At 42.2% G+C, this 14,997-nt stretch overlaps 1 protein-coding gene across 4 annotated transcripts in view; it reads right to left on the reverse strand.

The window, feature by feature from the left end:
* Positions 1–14,997, reverse strand: part of LOC109888879 (tripartite motif-containing protein 44) — a 101,299-nt gene that overhangs the window by 53,131 nt on the left and 33,171 nt on the right. For 3 of the 4 annotated variants that reach the window (XM_031822915.1, XM_031822916.1, XM_020480043.2), the window contains exons 2-3: positions 7,991–8,658; positions 3,505–3,582 (exon numbers count right to left, since the gene is read on the reverse strand). In XM_031822915.1, coding sequence (XP_031678775.1) covers positions 3,505–3,582; positions 7,991–8,611 — 699 coding nt within the window. In that variant the 5' untranslated portion in view covers positions 8,612–8,658. Of the gene's footprint in view, positions 1–3,504; positions 3,583–7,990; positions 8,672–14,997 lie in introns of all 4 variants that reach the window. The other variant, XM_031822914.1, reaches the window with a different exon arrangement.

Consider the following 14,997-nt stretch of genomic DNA (forward strand, 5'->3'; position numbering starts at 1 on the left):
CAGACAAAAGGCACAGTGTCTGTATCAGCTAGGAATGGTGAAAGGTACACATTGTTATATCAGCAGATTACTGCTTCTATGGTATTATATAAAAGGTTGTTTGTCAAGGACACATCCAAGAAACATCCACATCAAACCACACCCCCAAACCAACTCACGCTTGGCTTCTGTCATGGCCACCAGAAATTCTTGAGGAGCAAGTTCTGCTTTAAAGTTATTTCCCATTTTATACAGAGAATTTCGCATAGTAGGCAGTGTAACCAATCCCAGCCCTCTTTTTACTTGTATCATTGCACATCCAGCAAAATACCAGCAGAGAGCAACCTTTTTGAATCAATTTTCACATTCACTCTGTTGGTAATGCCTACAAATCGGATCATAACTCTAAAAGTAGCAGAGACCTATGCTTGCTATGCCTATACAGTATATTATGTTCAACAATATCTTGCCCAGTCAAACATGTTTATATATTTTTTTATATTTGTAAAGTAATGTAAAAAAAAAAGTACTGATATTACAGAGCAAACGATAAAGCTTCATATGACACCAATGTTTGCTTAGTAGCACCTACAGATTAAACACTATGGAGTCTTAAAGGAGGCCTGTGGAAGGCCAAATGTCACAAATATGCCAACTTTTCTCAATTATTTCTCAATTATGCTTTTAGATACAAATGTCAAATATATGTCAACAATTCTTCCTCCAAAATAGATTATGGATTACACTTTGTGAAATCCCACAAATCAATGGGTCCTGTCTGAGGTGATTGAGCCAACAACACCACAGAAGGCAGTGCGCCACTGACGGAATTATGCAGAGACAGTAAATAAAAAAAGAAACAGAGGTAAATATGCTGACTACCTGCTGCCTTGATCTAAACCTCCCCGCTTCACACAATGTTACCTGCTCTCTGAGACAGACACGTAGACACACACAGAGAGACGCACAGACAGAGAGACATGCAGGCAGGCGGTTAGGTATGCAGGCAGGCAGTTAGATATGCAGGCAGGCACACCCCCCATGCTATCCTAATCCCCTGGTCACCCATTAATATGTATGGGCTGAGTCACAGCATTACTGTGCTTTTTGTATAATATTCCATTCTCCCTGCAGGTATAGAGTGAGTGTGTGTGTGTGTGAGTGTGAGTGTGAGTGTGAGTGTGTGTGTGTGTGTGTGTGTGTGTGTGTGTGTGTGTGTGTGTGTGTGTGTGTGTGTGTGTGTGTGTGTGTGTGTGTGTGTGTGTGTGTGTGTGTGTGTGTGTGTGTTCCATCCCCCTGCAGAGCATGGAGATATGAGTTAAGAGACGTGAAGATTAAAATCCCCATACCTGAGGCAGAGTACATAATTAAGTAGAGGGAATTTAATAAGTAAACAGCAGCTATGGGTTAAACCTTTTTATCCACTCACCTCCCTGAAAAGCACACACACGCACGCACACACACACACTCCCTTGGGACCATGCTAAAGTTTAATCTCTTCAAACTTCCCCTTCACACACACACCCTTCCCTCTGCCAGCATTGAACTGTAGTCTGAACTGTAGTAGTCTTGCATAATGAGAAGCTGTGGCATTTGAGAGCATGGAGAGGACACACTGACAAATCGACCTAATGGTTCCTGACGCTTCAGCCTGTGAGTGAGGAGGGAAGTGGATTCTTCTGAACAGGCCACACCTCTCTGGTGGGAAGACAGGAGAGAAAAAGTCCAGGAAGGCCCAGGGGCAGCATTGGTATTCTAGTATGATAATATGCCAGGGCTGGTATTCCATTGAGTACGATATTAAACTGATTATGACAGATTATGCAATAGTCACGGAAACACCTTCATTCTGCTTATATTAAATCGCCATGAGGTCCAAATTGAAGTATGCATATGTCGATTAAAACACCTGGTTTTCTGAGCAATCTCTCAACTTATTAGGACCTCGTTCGGCGTTCCAGCGGTGTATTTGATCAGCTCATGTGCTACCACCAGCCGAGAGCCTCCCTCTTTAGCACAAGTGAAGTGAGTTCGTAACAACGGAATGCATGTGTCTTAGAAGTAGTTTTCACATACAAACTTTATATATGTCTGAACTCAGAATCAAATAGGCTTCCCAAACATAACACTGTGGTAAGACGTTTATTTTGATTGGCATTGATAAGAGTGCTAGCAGGTAGCCTGATTTCAGATGTGTCCATGTAAATATAATTATTAGGGAAATCGTTATTCTTGCAAAGCATGTCGTTGTTTTAATCCACAATAATCATAATATTGTGTACATGTAACTGTACTCAGTGACTACTTGCCAATAAGGGTATTACCTTTTCACAGGGTGTTCAAATGAACCTGCTACATTATGGTGCTTGACAGCGGGTCAGCTCTCAGAGGGGGCGGCGTCACGCCGCTTCACTCACAGAGAGAGACATAGTTATGTAACGACACAGCAGAGTGTTAAGGCTGCAGGGTTCGCTGGAGGGCCAGGTTCAACACTGTCTATGGTAAATAAATTAGACCTGGCTGATTAGCAATGACCTCCCACGTGCGCACGCACGAACACACAGTTTTACTCCCAGTGACTGTGTTATTTAGGCTGACATTAAAGACATTATTTCCAAGGTTGACCGGGGATAACGAAAGTCTATTTGAGTTGCTGTGTGTTAAAATGGGCCAACCTGTCAAGAGGGAGAGCAACGTAGCTACCTGCCAATCCTATAGCCTACTGTAGGAACCAACAGCACAGAGGGAAATTATTAATATCACTCTGACCGCTGCCAAATAATCAATCCCATACACTGAACAATAAACTCCTTAGAGGAAAACCTACAGTCACTAACACAGTATAAAGGACTCTGTGCTAAAGGACTCTGTGCTATTTTCTATTTTATTTAACTAGGCAAGTCACTTAAGAACAAATTCTTATTTACAATGACGGCCTACCCCGGCCAAACCTTGACGCCGGTCCAATTGTGCGCCGACCTATGGGATTCCCAATCACGACCAGTTGAGATACAGCCTGGAATCGAAACAGTGTCTGTAGTTACGCCTCTAGCACTGAGATGCTGTGCCTTAGACTGCTGTGCCACTTCTGAGCCCTCTGCTATGTCTCAGAAGTAAACCAGGTGGTATCCCTGTTACTCCAGTACTGCTCAACAAAGCCATAGATGTCTGTCTGAGAGTTTATGAAGACAGATTTAGGTGGTGATGTCATAAATATCTCGATTTTTAGAAAGGTATGACGCTCCAGAAAGCCAAGTGGAAGCCTTCTCAGTGAACGGAACACAGTGAGTAAATAGGAAAAATTGGCTCCCATGTATACTTCCTCCGTCTCATTTAGGATGTAATCTCTGTGTATTCCATCTTTAGCTCACACTAGACTGATGTGTGTCATACTGCCACAGCTGGGTTTTGTTCTTAGAGAATTAGGAGAATAAATCAGACTTTCTCGTTCAAAGCAGTGTTCCCGAGGTAGAAACACTGTCGGCCATATTGGAATGTTAGTTGTAATAGTGTGGTTGTACTGACCTCAGGGTTGGTCCACTTGGTCTTGATATGGTCAGCCATGTTCTGTGTGCAGCCCAGCAGGTCATAACCCTCCCTGCTCTGGAGGAGAACAAAGACAACACAGAGACAGACAGTCACACAATTTGAAGTTGGTTTGTTTTTGAATTTTGTAAAATTCCATCACTCCTGGGCTTAATCTATTCCTCAGAGGCAAAATTATGATGATGATTACCCCACTTGGTTCATCACTAATTGGTACTATAATGATACGGGGTGTAAATGGGGCCATGATAATGTCATCTCTCTCCTCCCTGCGTAGTGATGATGATGTGTCATTCCCTCTCCTGCACATTATCCATGATATCTCCTCTGCCCACAGAGAGCAGTCAGTTAGTCAGTTAGTCATGGGATGGGACGGGCTGTAAAACGCCTGCAGTAAAAAGCCATCTGGGAAGGAATCGCTCCCTAGCCAAACAGACATTGGAATATGTTAATCATGCAGTGCCTTGCGAAAGTATTCGGCCCCCTTGAACTTTGCGACCTTTTGCCACATTTCAGGCTTCAAACATAAAGATATAAAACTGTATTTTTTTGTGAAGAATCAACAACAAGTGGGACACAATCATGAAGTGGAACGACATTTATTGGATATTTCAAACTTTTTTAACAAATCAAAAACTGAAAAATTGGGCGTGCAAAATTATTCAGCCCCTTTACTTTCAGTGCAGCAAACTCTCTCCAGAAGTTCAGTGAGGATCTCTGAATGATTCAATGTTGACCTAAATGACTAATGATGATAAATACAATCCACCTGTGTGTAATCAAGTCTCCGTATAAATGCACCTGCACTGTGATAGTCTCAGAGGTCCGTTAAAAGCGCAGAGAGCATCATGAAGAACAAGGAACACACCAGGCAGGTCCGAGATACTGTTGTGAAGAAGTTTAAAGCCGGATTTGGATACAAAAAGATTTCCCAAGCTTTAAACATCCCAAGGAGCACTGTGCAAGCGATACTATTGAAATGGAAGGAGTATCAGACCACTGCAAATCTACCAAGACCTGGCCGTCCCTCGAAACTTTCAGCTCATACAAGGAGAAGACTGATCAGAGATGCAGCCAATAGGCCCATGATCACTCTGGATGAACTGCAGAGACCTACAGCTGAGGTGGGAGACTCTGTCCATAGGACAACAATCAGTCGTATATTGCACAAATCTGGCCTTTATGGAAGAGTGGCAAGAAGAAAGCCATTTCTTAAAGATATCCATAAAAAGTGTCGTTTAAAGTTTGCCACAAGCCGCCTGGGAGACACACCAAACATGTGGAAGAAGGTGCTCTGGTCAGATGAAACCAAAATTTAACTTTTTGGCAACAATGCAAAACGTTATGTTTGGCATAAAAGCAACACAGCTCATCACCCTGAACACACCATCCCCACTGTCAAACATGGTGGTGGCAGCATCATGGTTTGGGCCTGCTTTTCTTCAGCAGGGACAGGGAAGATGGTTAAAATTGATGGGAAGATGGATGGAGCCAAATACAGGACCATTCTGGAAGAAAACCTGATGGAGTCTGCAAAAGATCTGAGACTGGGACGGAGATTTGTCTTCCAACAAGACAATGATCCAAAACATAAAGCAAAATCTACAATGGAATGGTTCAAAAATAAACATATCCAGGTGTTAGAATGGCCAAGTCAAAGTCCAGACCTGAATCCAATCGAGAATCTGTAGAAAGAACTGAAAACTGCTGTTCACAAATGCTCTCCATCCAACCTTACTGAGCTCGAGCTGTTTTGCAAGGAGGAATGGGAAAAAATGTCAGTCTCTCGATGTGCAAAACTGATAGAGACATACCCCAAGCGACTCACAGCTGTAATCGCAGCAAAAGGTGGCGCTACAAAGTATTAACTTAAGGGGGCTGAATAATTTTGCACGCCCAATTTTTCAGTTTTTGATTTGTTAAAAAAGTTTGAAATATCCAATAAATGTCGTTCCACTTCATGATTGTGTCCCACTTGTTGTTGATTCTTCACAAAAAAATACCGTTTTATATCTTCATGTTTGAAGCCTGAAATGTGGCAAAAGATCGCAAAGTTCAAGGGGGCCGAATACTTTCGCAAGGCACTGTATATATAAAAAAAAATGTTGTTTCCATACAAATTATTAATAGGGCTTAATAATTGGGAGGATTTGTCATGAGGTCATTGTAGCCTTTACATGGTGGCATACTATTATTATTTTGACATGAAATCATTGTGTTAAACATATGGAGATACTCTGCTCAACTTTTATAAATCTCTAGTGTGTTGACTGGAGGTAATGTATCCGTGCATGAAAGCTATTAGTCTATTGTAATCATATAATATTACAGACACTACATAAACAATATTGATAGTATTGTTTCTCCTATAGGGGATGCAATTTGCAGTAGAGGGCTTAGAATGAGTTACATACAGGCTGTGTCACTTCACTGTATGCCAGTGGAGGCTCCTCAGAGGAAGAAGGGGAGGACCATCCTCCTCAGTGAATTTCATGAAAATTAAAACGGTAAAACATTGAAAAAGTTATCCTTTTAAATACAACTATACTAAATATAATCACGTCATCAAATAATTGATTAAAACACACTATTTTGCAAAGAAGGTCTACAGTAGCCTCAACAGCTATCTGTAGGGTAGCACCATGGTTTTGCCGGAAGACAGCTAGTTTCCCCGTCCTCCTCAGGATACATTGACTTCAATACAAAGCCTAGGAGGCTCATGGTTCTCACCCCCTTCCATAGACTTACACAGTAATTATGACAACTTCCAGAGGAGAGTCCTCCAACCTATCAGAGCTGTTGCAGAATGAACAGACATGTTGTCCACCCAATCAAAGGGTCAGATAATTAATCTAGTACTGAAAGCATAAGCTACAGCAGTGCATAAAATGTGGTGAGTGGTTTACTCAAAGAGAAAGAATGACAGTAGTTGTAAATTTCTTCCAAAATGAAAGAGAAGCAAGAAAGAAATAGAGAGAGATTGTCTTTTTTTCTCACTTTGTTTCCCTTACTTAGCTATCAAATGCAGCTAGCAGGTTTAGCCTACTCAAACATCCTGCTCAAACAGAAGGATGCTATGTTAGCTAGCGGGCTATGACTATCCAACAAAACACTGGAACTCTTCCAAGTCTAGGTAAACTTTGGTTTGACTAATTTATTGCCGCAGGTGTAAGTGCTTACTGACTTTACACTGTAACGTTACTGCATGATTGTAGCGGGTTTACGAACGTGTTAGTCTGCATAGCCAATAGAACTATGACGTTACTTTAGCTAATATGGTGACTACGATGTAGGCTGTGTGTAGTGGTTTGGCTTGGAAAGGTTTTTTCACCTGGTCACATACAGCTGATGTGCATTGAAATCCACAAGCGAAAGGAAGAGTTGAGAGGAGGAGAGCCAATAGACGCAAGAAGAAATAGAACGTGGCTGATATGAAAGTGAATGTGATCAGGGGTGTATTCATTTCACCAATTCTGTTGAAAAATTATAGCAAACGGACCAAAATGGGGATAAACATACCTGAATTTCTCCAATAGAAACTCTTGTTTGCAAATGTTGGACTAATGATTACGCCCTATATCAGCTAGATGCAAGCAGGAGTGTGTAAGGCTGTATGGAATTTCACTGTCTGTCCATGTGTCACTGTCTGCCACCTCAAATTTGTCTCTCGACCTGTGTGCACCTACATTGTAAACTTTCATTCATAGGCTAGGTTGTAGCAACCTCGTGATGGGTATCAGGAAACATTGAGTATCGTGTAGTAGTCTAAACCTATCGCTGATACATTGAACTGGGTGAATGGAACATGAATGACAGTCATCCAATATGCTGTAATAGAAATAAGGCCATGCTGAAGAAAAAAAACAAAATGCCTCCCTCATCTTAAATGGCAATGACTGCTACTGCTATACGATTTCTACCTATGAAGAACCTTTGCAGGTCATTTAATCAAGGACACAGGTGGCAAGGATCTCTCTCCCCCTTTACAATGAAATGCAAGTTTAGAACTCTTGTTGGCCGTTGTTAAGGGTCTGCATGTTTGTATACACTCTAATATACAAAAGTATAAAAGGACACCCCTTCAGAATAGCGGATTACCTTGTGGCTGAATGGAAGCAAGTCCCCCCACAGCAATGTTCCAACATCTAGTGGAAAGCCTTCCCAGAAGAGTGGAGGCTGTTATAGCAGCCAGGGGAGGGGGGGGGACCAACTCCATATTAATGACCATGATTTCGGAATGAGATTTCGGAATGAGACATACCTTTGGTCGTGTACTGTAGTGTTTGTTAAATTGTGGGACTGTGCTTAAATCCATGTTAGAAATGTGGTACTGCGCTTATATCAAGTTTATTAACAGTGGTACAGTGTAATATCTATGTTATAAACATGGGTTGACAGTGATCATTCTTATGTGAAGTCATTGCGAGTCCGCCTGCAGGTATGATATTATTTAAGTGCGACTCACCTTTTGCCAGATGTAGGCCTCGCGCAAGGTGATGATCTCATGCTCGCGGTGCTCCCCCTGCACGGCACACACCACACAGATGACCTTCTCATCAGTCTTGCAGTAAAGAGTACCCTCCTGGCCATGCTCATTACAGCGCAGCCTCTCCACTGTCACCGTCTCCCTCTTACTGCCCCCCTCTGGGGCTGCCACCGCCTCTTCATCACCATCATCTTCATCATCAACTTTCCCCTCCCCTTGGACTCTCTCTCCTCCACACGCCTCGTTCTCTTCTACCCCAGTCCCACCGCATGCCCCATTTTCCACCACCTCTTGCTCTGCCCTACGCCCAATCTCTCGAACCCTTTCCTCCCCCTCCCCTGGGTCTCTGTCCTTGGCCGGCTGTTGGGACGGGGCCTGGGGCTGCGCCACTTCCTGGTCATAGGGCATCAGTAGGTGTCGTGTGCTGTGGACATGTTTCTCAGCGTGGGTAGAGCAGAAGGCGAAGTTGCAGGTGTAACACACCTGGGTTGCCTGCTGGGCCTCGTCAGGCTCACAAGCGTCACATGACCCGTCCATCTGTGGTAACTCATCCTCCTCAGGTCCTCCACTTCCTCTCCAGGGTTTCCCTTGGTCTGTCATTGTGGTGGGTATGAGTAGGGTGAATAGAGGGCTATGAGCAGGACACCCTGTAGGAGAGATCAGTAGTACAGGACAGAGTATATAAATAGTGGTGACCAGGGAACATACTCACACCAAGCTCTGCAGAAAGGTTATGTAGTCAGAATGTTAGTCAGCTCTTCTAGATATATCACATGTGTTTGGGAGGGACAGACAATCTCTCTCTAAGAAAACCACAGTAATCTACACCTTTAACAAACACATCCTCCTACTGTACATCACCTAAGCAACAGCAACAAGTTGTAGCGACTACTGTCAGAGGGAAAACACAACCCAATTCTTCCACAGGTACTGTACTTGGTAGGTTACTTTCTAAATGTAATCCGTTACGTTACCTGTCCAAAATTGTAATCAGCAAAGTAATTTTGGGATTAACCAAACTCAGTAAAGTAATCTGATTACTTTGGGTTACTTTCCCCTTAAGAGGCAATTAGAAGATGACAAAGATATATTGCAGGATAAACCAATGTTAGAGTTTACATAGCTGGCCATAAATCAATGTTGCGTTTTCATTTATGGGTTGGTTATGTAGGCCTCTTATAACCCATTGCTTTCTACTACAGATAATAATACGATTAGGCTATATCGTTCCAAAAAGATCAAAGTCCGTCAGATTTCCCGTCAATCCAATTAATTTAATACCCCTTGATCTTCAAGAATATTGAATATGGAAATATAGACTAGCCAAATAGTTTTACCTGAGCATTTACACATATATTTTCTTTTATATACTCAGTTGGGGTCTCAATTTACTGTTGAGAATTAGAATAGTAGGATACACAAGGTGCAAATTTGAAATGTTGTGTATCAGCAGTTTTTATCTTGTTATGTCACTCAAATTAGCCATGTCAGCTGACAATTTCCTGATTGGTAAATTAGTCTAGCCAGATATCTAAACTATTAATAATGGCCAAATACCTACCGGCACATACCCAGGTGCTCTGACCTCCAGGGAGCCCTCGTTGATTTTGCTAGTCACTCTCGCTCAGATATAATTAACATGGCATAAATTATGGCAAAATGTGTAGAATTGCAGGTAATTCATTTTAAAACTACAACATTTTCTCTACACCCCATGGAATAATGTGTAGAATTGCAGCAAGTGAACTTCTCTGCCATCAAGAGGGTGGTGACGAAAGTGTTTTGCCCGAGAGGTGTGTGTGGGGGGGGGGGGTCCATCCAAAGCTCGCTTACGGCCGGCCCTGAATCATTTACCCAACCAAGGAGGGCCCCCCCCCAGCCCCCCAGGCCCCCTACCTCTTCTCCTCCTCCCATTTGATGATTAGCAGAGCGGTCTCCTGTGGTTGGCAGGTGGAGTAAAACTTTTTTTTTATATAAATATACACTACACCGGTCAAAAGTTTTAGAACACCTACTCATTCAAGGGTTTTCTTTATTTTTACAATGTAGAATAATAGCAAAGAAATCAAAACTATGAAATAACACTTATGGAATCATGTAGTAACAAAAAAAAGTGTTAAATCTAAATATATTTTATATTTGAGATTCTTCAAAATAGCCTTGACAGCTTTGCACACTCTTAGCATTCCCTCAACCAGCTTCACCTGGAATGCTTTTCCAACAGTCTTGAAGGTATTCCCACATATGTTGAGCACTTTTTGACTCCTCCCAAACCATCTCACTTTGCTTGAGGTCGGGGGATTGTGGAGGACAGGTCTTCTGAGGCAGCACTACATCACTCGACCTTCTTGGTCAAATAGCCCTTAAACAGCCTGGAGGTGTGTTGGGTCATTATCCAGTTGAAAAATAATATTATATTCCCACTAAGCCCAAACCAGATGGGTGGCGTATCGCTGCAGAATGCTGTGGTAGCCATGCTGCTTAAGTGTGCCTTGAATTGTAAATAAATCACTGACAGTGTCATCAGCAAAGCACCCCTACACCACAACACCTCCTCCATGCTTTATGGTGGGAAATACTTTTGTGAGGTGATCATCCGTTCACCTCACAAAAGACAAGGCGGTTGGAACCAAAAATCTCCAATTTGGACTCCAGACCAAAGGACAAATTTCCACCGGTCTAATGTCCATTGCTCGTGTTTCTTGGCCCAAGCAAGTCTCTTCTTCTATTTGGTGACCTTTAGTAGTGGTTTCTGTGCAGCAATTCAAACATGAAGACCTGATTCACGCAGTCTCCTCTGAACAGTTGATTTTGAGATGTCTGTTACTGAGTGTCTGTTACTTGAACTCTAAGTAGCATTTATTTGGGCTGCAATTTCTGAGGCATGTAACTCTAATGAATTTATCCTTTGCAGCAGAGGTAACTCTGGGTCTTCCTTTCCTGTGGCTGTCCTCATGAGAGCCAGTTTCATCATAGCACTTGATAGGTTTTGCGACTGCGCTTGAAAAAACGCTCAAATTCTTTACATTTTCCGCATTGACTGACCTTCATGTCTTAAAGTAATGATGGACTGTCGTTTCTCTTTGCTTATTTGAGCTGTTCTTGCCATAATATGGACTTTGTCTATTACCAAATAGGACAATCTTCTGTATGCCAACCCTACCTTGTCACTACACAACTGATTGGCTGAAAAGCATTAAAGAAAGAAAGAAATTCCACAAATTAACTTAACAATGCACACCTGTTAATTTAATGCATTCCTGGTAAACTACAATTTATTCATATTCAACGGGTATTGAATACGCCACTGCTGTCGTCCTGCTACTGCTGTCATCCTTACTTCCAAGCATTTATTCAAGTCGGAAAATCTTTGGATGCCGACAGCAGTCACACATTGGAAGACATAGCTTGGACTATGGCCTATAAAAGCGTATTCCTGCTCTTTTCCCGCAATCCATCACAGATTTGGTGTGTAATAGTGGTCTCTGACTTGTTGTCAGACTCATGTGGAAAACTTTAACTTGTGCCTTTTTTCAATGCTGATTTGAATGTAATTGAGAAAACAGAAAAATGTTAAAGATAAATATTTTCTTCTAATCATAGAAGTAATCATCTGTAATCTGATTACAATATTTTTGCTGGTAACGTAACGGATTACAGTTAGGTTTTTTGCAATACGTTACTCCCCAACCCGGAGACTGTACCTGCCAAGGTTTACTGTCTTAGTCTGCACACACATACACTCTTTTTTTGCAGACTTTGCCCCACATACATACATACATACATACATTACACAGTCACACAACTACTGAGAATGCATACCCAGCAACAGCACAAGCAAATACACACACTCTCTCTGGGCAAGTTCGTTTTCCATGGACCAGTGCCATGGGTGGGTGGAGATTTTACTTAAGGACCAATGGAATTGTATAAAATTTACAAACTTCGCCCACCCCGGCCACCGGCCACGCAGAATGAACTCCCTTTCTCTCTTCCCTCCTTCTGTCAACTGTCAGAACTTGACCTTTTTTTAATCGCTTCACTCGTCATCTTTTGCTCCTGTCCCTTTCTTTCATTTCACTCTACAGGAGAGCATATAAGAATGCAGGCTACCCGCACTGCCTGCCTGACACACACAGCAGGACCTAAGCTTCATACAAACCCATTATGTGGCACTATATTGAATCACTCCAATATGGTATCCTTCTGCGCGGAAGGATACAATCCAAGTAAGATTAGTCCCATGTACCGGGTAGTGCTACTGCCGCCGCACTACTTCCAAATCTTTCATTTCTTGGCTCATTCCAGAGAGGATTTGCTTGGTAAGAGCTCTATATTAGAGAGTGTATAAGCGCAGAAGTATACCCGCTGCTATTCAATACCTTGGAACAGCTAGCTAGCCTCTCCATTTGGGTGCTCTGCTGTCCCCCCACTTAGTTTGGCTTGTGTCATCTCGTTCGGGTTTTGTTCTTGTTTTTAAATCACTCGTGACAGTGTACCAACATGGGCAATACTCAGTTTGGTCGACCAGTATTGCGGCGCTGGCGGTTTATCTTAGTTGTCTGTGGGACTCTGTCCACCAGAACCCTTGCGGTTTTAGCCTTCCGGTTCTGGGACCGCCTACCCTGCAGCTATCTTGCCTAGACTCTTGCTCTTATGTGTTCCACAGTGAACAAGCTATGCAAAGAGGCTAGCTTAATGAGGTGTGGCCATTGCAGGACTAAGCACAATTATAAATACACTGTACACTTCCCATAAGTCCTGCCAACACTTTCCTTAAGTCCCTGCATTTATACCAAGAAATAAGCTATAAAAAGGTGGCTTGAATTACAACTGACCCACACGTATAAAGCAAGAAATAAGATATAAACGTGTGGTAGAATGCCCTGCCCCTTAACGGTCAGACAGTTCACACTCCATGTGTCCACCTTCACATAGTCTGTGTTCAAAATACCCACTTGCATTCAGCGTTCTCCTGTTCTTTCAAGGGTGATCTTCTGAGAACACCTGAAACAGCATATCGTGTAGATTGGGAGAACACAGAGCTCTTAAAATCCCCCAAAATTGAAAGGTACCTCGATGTGACCTCTAACCTAAACAGTAAAGTTCATCACGCACCTGGAGTCAAACAAAGATATATTGTGTAGCATAAAAGCATGTGGACCCTCCTTCAAATGAGTGGATTTGGCTATTTCAGCCACACCTGTTGCTGACAGGTGTATAAAAATCGAGCACACAGCCATGCAATCTCCATATACAAACAGTGGCAGTAGTAGAGCTCAGTGACTTTAAACGTGGCACCATCATAGCATGCCACCATCCCAACAAGTCAGATCATCAAATTTCTGCCTGCTAGAACTGCCACGGTCAACTGTATGTGCTCTTATTGTGAAGTGGAAACATCTAGGAGCAACAATGGCACAGCTGCAAAGTTGTAGGCCACACAAGCTCACAGAACGGGACCGCCGAGTGCTGAAGTGGGTAGCAAGAAAAAAATATAGTCTGTCCTAAGATGCAACACTCACTGAGTTCCAAACTGTCTCTTGAAACAACGTCAGCACAAGAACTGTTTGTTGGGATCTTAATAAAATGGGTTTCCATGGTCTGGGGCTGTTTTTAATGGTTTGGGCTAGGCCTCTTAGTTCCAATGAAGGGAAATCTTAACGCTACAGCATACAATGACATTCTAGACAATTCTGTGCTTCCAACTTTGTGGCAACAGTTTGGGAAAGGCCCTTTCCTGTTTCAGCATGACAATGCCCCTGTGCAAAAAGTGAGGTCCATACAGAAATGCTTTGTGGAGATCGGTGTGGAAGAACTAGACTGGCCTGCACAGAGCCTTGACCTCAATCCCATCGAACACCTTTGGGATGAATTGGAACGCCGACTGTGAGCCAGGCCTAATCGTCCAACATCAGTGCCCAACCTCACTAATGCAGTTGTGGCTGAATAAAAGCCCCCACAGCAAAATCCCAACATCTTGTGGAAAGCCTTCCCAGAAGAGTGGAAGAAGAATGCCAATGATTTTGGAATGAGATGTCCACATACTTTTAGTCATGTAGTGTAGCCATGTAGTGTAGCTAGCTACGTCCATTTACAATATACCCAATGTAGTAGTGTTAGCCACTAGTGCTACCAATTCAGTGAAGGACTATGCCAGAATTGAAATATTGAACACAAATACTAAGTAAAGGAACAGAATCAATTTTCTCAGTACCCTAGTAGTTCACTAAATTAAGCTGAAACCAACCAGAATTGCTTGTCCTGCTGCTACATCATTGTGGACGTATGACAGGTAAGCTTTCATGAATTGTACTGCGGCTGAAGAAAAAAAAAGAAAGTGAAATAAGCTATTTTGCTTACTGTTTAAGAATGATACATAGCCAGAAAACTGTAAATCTGATATTGCATTGCATTAGGACTGCTGGTGTTTTATTTCCAACGAGCAGGCTTACATTGTGATAAATACATACAACAACCATACATATTATTCAATTACACCGATGTTCAAGACAGCTTGAACCCTATACACTGATAACTAATTGATAGGCAATATGATTCAATACAACTACGTTAGGTCTAGACTACTTCATCTTAATGTATTGGATTCAAAACAAACACTGGCATATTATAAAAGGAGAACAGGTCCAATTAAATTATATGCATACATAAACAGGAATATCTATTAAATGAATACACCAAATATGATTAATGCCCTTCTCTCTCCTTGCAGGGGATTAGACAGATGAACTGCAGTCCCCAGATGCCCATGCCTCAAAACCAGAATTGTGTGGAGACATCAACACTGGTTATTTCTTATAAAATATTAACCGTGTTGTTTTCCTGTATCTGTGTACAGTATGAATACAACAGGAAACATATGGTCCAAAGTGCTTACGTGCATGTTCATTCTCGACAAAGTAATAATAAGAAATAAAATGAATACCAACAAAGAGTAAATGGCTCAGTAGCATAAACCTTTAATC

Source organism: Oncorhynchus kisutch, linkage group LG4, assembly GCF_002021735.2.
Source record: "Oncorhynchus kisutch isolate 150728-3 linkage group LG4, Okis_V2, whole genome shotgun sequence".
Classification (NCBI taxonomy): Eukaryota; Metazoa; Chordata; class Actinopteri; order Salmoniformes; family Salmonidae; genus Oncorhynchus; species Oncorhynchus kisutch.